The sequence below is a fragment of the Spermophilus citellus genome (genome assembly GCF_964194105.1).
Source record: "Spermophilus citellus genome assembly, chromosome: 2".
Lineage (NCBI taxonomy): Eukaryota > Metazoa > Chordata > Mammalia > Rodentia > Sciuridae > Spermophilus > Spermophilus citellus.
The window spans coordinates 240,691,638-240,697,637 of record NC_138183.1 but is presented as its reverse complement, the minus strand read 5'-3'; the positions used below and the strand labels follow the sequence as shown (position 1 = coordinate 240,697,637).

General features: G+C 36.4%; 1 protein-coding gene across 1 annotated transcript in view; it reads right to left on the bottom strand.

Moving 5' to 3' along the window:
• Positions 1 to 3,705: 3,705 nt before the first annotated feature.
• The window catches only part of LOC308641842 (uncharacterized protein), a gene marked incomplete at both ends in the record, with an annotated part of 49,303 nt that continues 47,008 nt past the window's right edge, over positions 3,706 to 6,000 (bottom strand). Inside the window, 2 exon segments of the mRNA XM_081280428.1 lie at positions 3,706 to 4,687; positions 5,528 to 5,559. Coding sequence (XP_081136554.1) covers positions 3,706 to 4,687; positions 5,528 to 5,559 — 1,014 coding nt within the window.

Genomic DNA, 6,000 nt, shown 5'->3' with positions numbered 1-6,000 from the left:
AATAGGCATTCAGGACAAGCACTGAGCTTTTGGTAACACACTCATGTACTCTCTAGACCAGTGGCACTCCACTGGGGCAAGGGGACTTCTGCTGTAGAAAATGTGGCAATGTCTGCAAAGATTCCTTGCTTGTCATAAATGTGTGTGCTGCTAAGTCCTTGCATCTGATGAATAGGGGTCAGGGATTCTGCTAATCATCCCATCCAACATAGGACCAATTCCCACAGCATGAAATGATCTGGTCCAAAATGTCAGTAGTATTGATATAGAGAATCACTGTTCTCTTTGGAGAAGAAAATTTTGTGAAAGAAATTTCTCTTTCATTAGTCGTCACATTCAAAGTCTCACAAGAGATAAATAAAATCTCATTCCAGTTTAAACATTTGAAAATCCACTGAGTGCTAACTGTCCATCACAAGCAGAACATAAGTCATTCTTTCAATCAGTGTGTATTTATATATGACACAATAATATAGTAAATACTATTGCATTGTATATTTGGAATTTGTTTAATGTGCATGTACTCTTTTCACTGTAGAAAAAGAAAGAAGAGAAAAAGGAAAATAAAAAAGGAAAAGAAAAATATTGGTAACTGTGAGGTAAAGAATTATGAATTATCTCCACTATAGGGATTACTTTGTTTTCTGTGTATACATCACTTTATCAAGTTATATGCCTTAAAGAATCTTTAATTGTCAATTTTACCTCGATCTCGATAATAATTTTTTTCAGAAAAGAGAAAACAAACCAAAAAAAAATGTAGCTGTCTTTTGCAGGGATACTAAAAATTTTTAAATAGATAACAAATGACCCTCAAACTCAAACATTTTTTTTTTTTTTGTCAAGAATCAGTTTGAGTGCATTTTGGGGGCGAGTTCTTTGCAGGCATTATTGTTGTCAATGTTGTGGTTGCTATTATTATTCTTATCATTATAATCGTTATCATTGTTATTATTGTAGTATTTAAGTCCAAAATAGCAGTCTGAAGCTACCAGTTTATTTGCAGGTTATATGTGAGAGAAGTTAGGTTGAGTTTAAGCATCTTGCTCAAAATCATTCACTAGGAATCAGAACATCGTCACAGGTGTTTGATCTTATATGTCAAGCGATCCTCTCAATTCACTAAAGTAACAAAGATCTATGTTCCATTTAAATGAGTGACTCATGAAAATAGAGACAAAAAGAAGTAGTAATGCAATCTTAAGAGAATAAGAAAACAAATGAAGTATTAGTGTAGAAACAAGGAAAGTTAATTATGACTTAGCCTTTAAAAGATGTACATGTTAACCTTGAAGACAACTGTCAGAGATATCAGGTTATATAATCCTGGAACCTATAATTGTTACTGTGGGAAGCCATTCTCGCACGTGATTGGGCACCTCCCTGATTGGGTGTGAGGCATTCTGTGAGGGAACTAATCCCCACCCTCTCCAGGTGTGAGAACCTGTCCTTGTGGGGGTGTGACTGACCATTGACCCTGAGACCAACACTGACCCTGACCTTGGAATGCTGTCCCCCTCGACCTTCATTGGATGGAATTTTCCCCTGAATTTCTTGTTCCCCAATAAAAGGCCACTCCCTGGCATGCCCTACCTCTCTCTCTTGCTAGTCCTGAGTAAGCCTTGCTGCCCCACCAGGTGGTTCGAGGCGGGAGCCAGAGGGAGGGCCATCTCAGACCTGGTCAAAGAAAAAGGTAATTGAGTTGTGTGTTTATTTTGATCTCACTAGTTAACTTCTATGCTATGAACCTCTTGTATGAAGCCAGCATGCTGGTCGTGCAGCTGATGCTACCTTGTTTGGAGAAAGGTTATTTGCAGAAGTGATGAAGGATCCTGACAGGAATGAGACTGGGACTGATCAGGGGGTAAAATGGCAGACAAACTCTTGGGCCTTCATTTATAATTTGTTTTAACCATCTTTTTCTACTTCCCCACTCACACTATGTGGAAGTTTTCTTTTCTTATCTCCCTGTTCATAATGAAAATAACCATAAACATCAGATATAGCAGGACCATGCTAAGATATCCAGGAGTCTTTTCCGCAGGAAAGAAATTCCTTAAAGGAATTATCATACAAATACTAGACTCTTCCTGACCCAGCAACTCAATAAAAGGCTAGTCCATCTTTTGGTTTGTGGGCAATGTTGATGACTCTCTCAATAAGGGCTGTCCGGTTCATCTGGAAGTGAAGCCCCTTATCTCCTTTTTTTTTTTTCTTTTCTAGATTAGAGCTTTGTGTATATATTCATGCTTACTTGACCTGGTTTTCATATTCAACAACATTTTCTCAAATGTTCCCATCTCTGTTATAAGGGAGTCTATCCTGGATTACTTTCAGGTTTCGGGGGGTACTGTAAATGCAATCTCACTCGATCTTAATCTTGCGGTTAAGAGAGAAGCAACACACACACACACACACACACACACACAAACATACACACACACGGGAGAAGATACAATGATGGTGGAGCTGAGAGAGGTTTGAAGGTGTCTGCATGGTTGAATGAACTCTCATGGAATGTCTGCTGCCACCAGAAGCTGAAAGAGCAAGGTGTAGATTCTCTTCTAGAACTTCCTGATACACTTTGATTTTGGCACAGAATACAAATTTAAGATTTCTAACTTCCAGAATTGTTATAAAATAAAAATCCACAGTTTAAACCATCAAGTTTGTGGTCATTATTTTCAGAATACATAGGAAATTAACAAAATGGGCTTAAGATAGTGTTTATATTTAGAAAAGGTAATGAATGAAAGGCATCATTTCCTGCAGATATAAATAATAAAAACATTAACATGGATGTGGAGATCTTAAGAAAGTAGGGCATCAAACACATAACTAAATTGTTTAATCAGGAATAATTATAAAATTTAAACATGAAAATAAAAATGAAGCAATAAAATACAATAATAATATACTAGTTTATTAATATTATATTATGTATAATGGTAAGAATTTAAGAGAATATTTAATTTTCATGAATATTTTGTCATAAATGTAGAGAATCTCATGTCTAGTTTGCAGATGAGAAAGTTTACAAAGGTTCCAAAATTAAAATCTCTCCATAGAAAAAGTAATAAAATAAAAATTACTGAAAATATTATCCAGAAATACATAACAGCACAGTGGAAACTAATAGCATATTATGAAAAAAATAGATGATTAAATAAATGTATTTTTCCCTCTAGTAAAAGTGAAGTAAATTTAGTGAAAATGTTTATATGCATCAAGGATGATGAAAAAACATTTCTATAGGCACTTTGTTAGAAAAACATTGTACCTATCTCAGACCCCCAAATTGGGAATAATTATAGTATCTTACAAACCCATTTAAACCAGTTGGAGATTGAAGAAGAGAAGTGAAGGTAGAAGATTCAGGTAAACAATAATTAAATAGTATAGCACTTGACTTAACATACAGACAAGTGGTCCACCTGAAAACACATATAATCCCCTGGTGCCTAAAATATTTCCCTGTTTGACATTTCCCCACATTCATTCACACATAACTCCTCTTGAGGTTTCCTTATGCAACCCTGAAATCTAAATAAGAAAATGATTCTTCAAAAGTAATTGAATCCCCTCACATTTAAAAAAAATATTATTTTTAGTTGTTGATAGAACTTCATTTTTGCTTACTTATGTGTGGTACTGAGAATCAAACCCAGTGCCTCACACATGCTAGGCAAGCACTCCACCACTGAGCTATAACCCCAGCCCAGATCCCATTACCTTTCTGAGAGCTTCTTTCACATCCTTGTTCCTCAGGCTGTAGATCAGGGGATTCAGCATGGGGATCACCACAGTGTAGAACACTGTAGCCACTTTGTCAGCATCCCGACTGTGGCCTAGACTGGGCTGGCAATAAATGAACAGGATTGTTCCATGAAAGACAACTAAGGCTGTGAGGTGGGAGGCACAGGTGGAAAAGGCTTTGTGCCTCCCTTCTGCAGAGCGCATCTTCAGGATGGTAATGAGAATGAACAGGTAGGAGGTGAGGATGATGGTGATGGTAATGATCTCATTCACAGTGGGCACAATTAATAACATGAGTTCATTAACAGACACATCAGAGCAAGCAAGAGAAAGGATAGGTGGTAGATCACAAAAGAAATGATCAACTACATTTGATGTATAGGATGGGATTTCAAGAGCTAAACACAAGTGAATCAGAGAACATACCATTCCACAGAGGTAGCAACTGGAAACAAGGCCCATACGAAGCTTCTGAGACATGGTAACCATATAAAGGAGAGGGTTGCAGATGGCCAAAAAGCGGTCATAAGCCATAACTGCCAAGAGGAAGACCTCAGTGACCACAAATGTACAAAAGAAGTAGAGTTGCACGAAGCACCCTAGGAAAGAGATGGCTTTGTCCTTTCGGAAGATATTGGCCAACATCTTTGGCACGATTGTTGTGGAATAACAAAAATCTACAAAGGATAAGTGGCTGAGGAAAAAGTACATGGGCGTGTCAAGTCCAGAGCTCAGCTGAATCAGAGCAATCATGCCCAGGTTGGCCAACACGGTGACTCCATAGATGAGAAGGAACATCAGGGGGAGAAGGACTCTCAGCTCTGGGACATCTGATAATCCAAGGAGAATGAATTCTGTCATGGTGGTGCAGTTTTTCCCCACCATTGCTCCCTGAGTCAGGTTGGGAAGATATTCTGTTTTGTATTTTTTTCTGGAGAGAGAATAAAAAGGAAAAAAAAGTCTATATTAACATCATAAAATTATATATATATCATTGATATCAGAATATTTATGAAGATAACAAAACATAACTACTAAGCAGTTTAAAAGTTAAGCATCTTAGTGAATATTATTGATTTAAATTAATTTATTCATCAGGAGCAATTGATATTTATTTCCACCTTTTTCTACCAAAGTAGGTTCAGGTGATCTATTAAGTTATATCACTCCATGTTTTATCTTAAAATTTTATGTTTTATGTTTCATCTTAAAACTACATAGAGGGGCTGGGGATGTGGCTCTAGCGGTAGCGCGCTCGCCTGGCATGCGTGCGGCCCGGGGTTCGATCCTCAGCACCACATACCAACAAAGATGTTGTGTCCGCCGAGAACTAAAAAATAAATATTAAAAATTCTCTCTCTCTCTCTCTCTCTCTCTCTCTCTCTCTCTCTCTCTCTCTTTCTCCTCTCACTCTCTCTTTAAAAAAAAACTACATATAAATTAAACCCTGTTCCCTGTAATACTTGGTTAGTTGCATCTAAGCAGAATCACAGACACCATGACCTTGTGTAACATACACTATTTTTTGGTTTGATTTGTCATAACATTACTTTTTTAAGTGAGGTGATTTACAGCTACTATATAAAAACATGACAAAATTGATGAATTACAGGAAGATAGGTCATTTAAGTACAGAAATGTAGAATGAATAAACAATAAAAGGAACCCTGAAAAATCATAGGAACTTTACTTTCAAAATTCACAATTATTTCATTAATTAAGGTTCAATATTGCTGATGACTCCTAAAGATGAATACCTATGTGAACTTACCTGGAAATAACTAGGCAATATGCATCTGAAGTCTTAATCCAGAAAATAAGAAAATATAAGTCATTGTTTTGTTTAGAAGTACTATTATTCTTAGAAATTGTTTAGGTCTATTAAAAGGAGAGACACATAGAGAGACACAGACAGAGATAAGACAAAGTCTACCATTCCCTATTCTATCTTTTATACTTTTAATGCTTGATGCTACACAGGAAATAATTCCCATCAACTGCCTCTCAAAAATAAAAGCCAAACACATTGTATAAATTAATGCACAGAGAAACAGTTCACATAAACAGTCTATAAATATAAGAGAGATGAGGTTGACATATTTAAGTTATCTTTTATCAGAAAATATTCTAATTTCCTTCTTCAAATAACCAGAATCTAGTTTTGACTAGCACACTTGAAGTACCAGCTTTTCTTCCTTGATACTGAGGATGGTAAGTGGATAGTACAAGGTTAGAGATTTATAC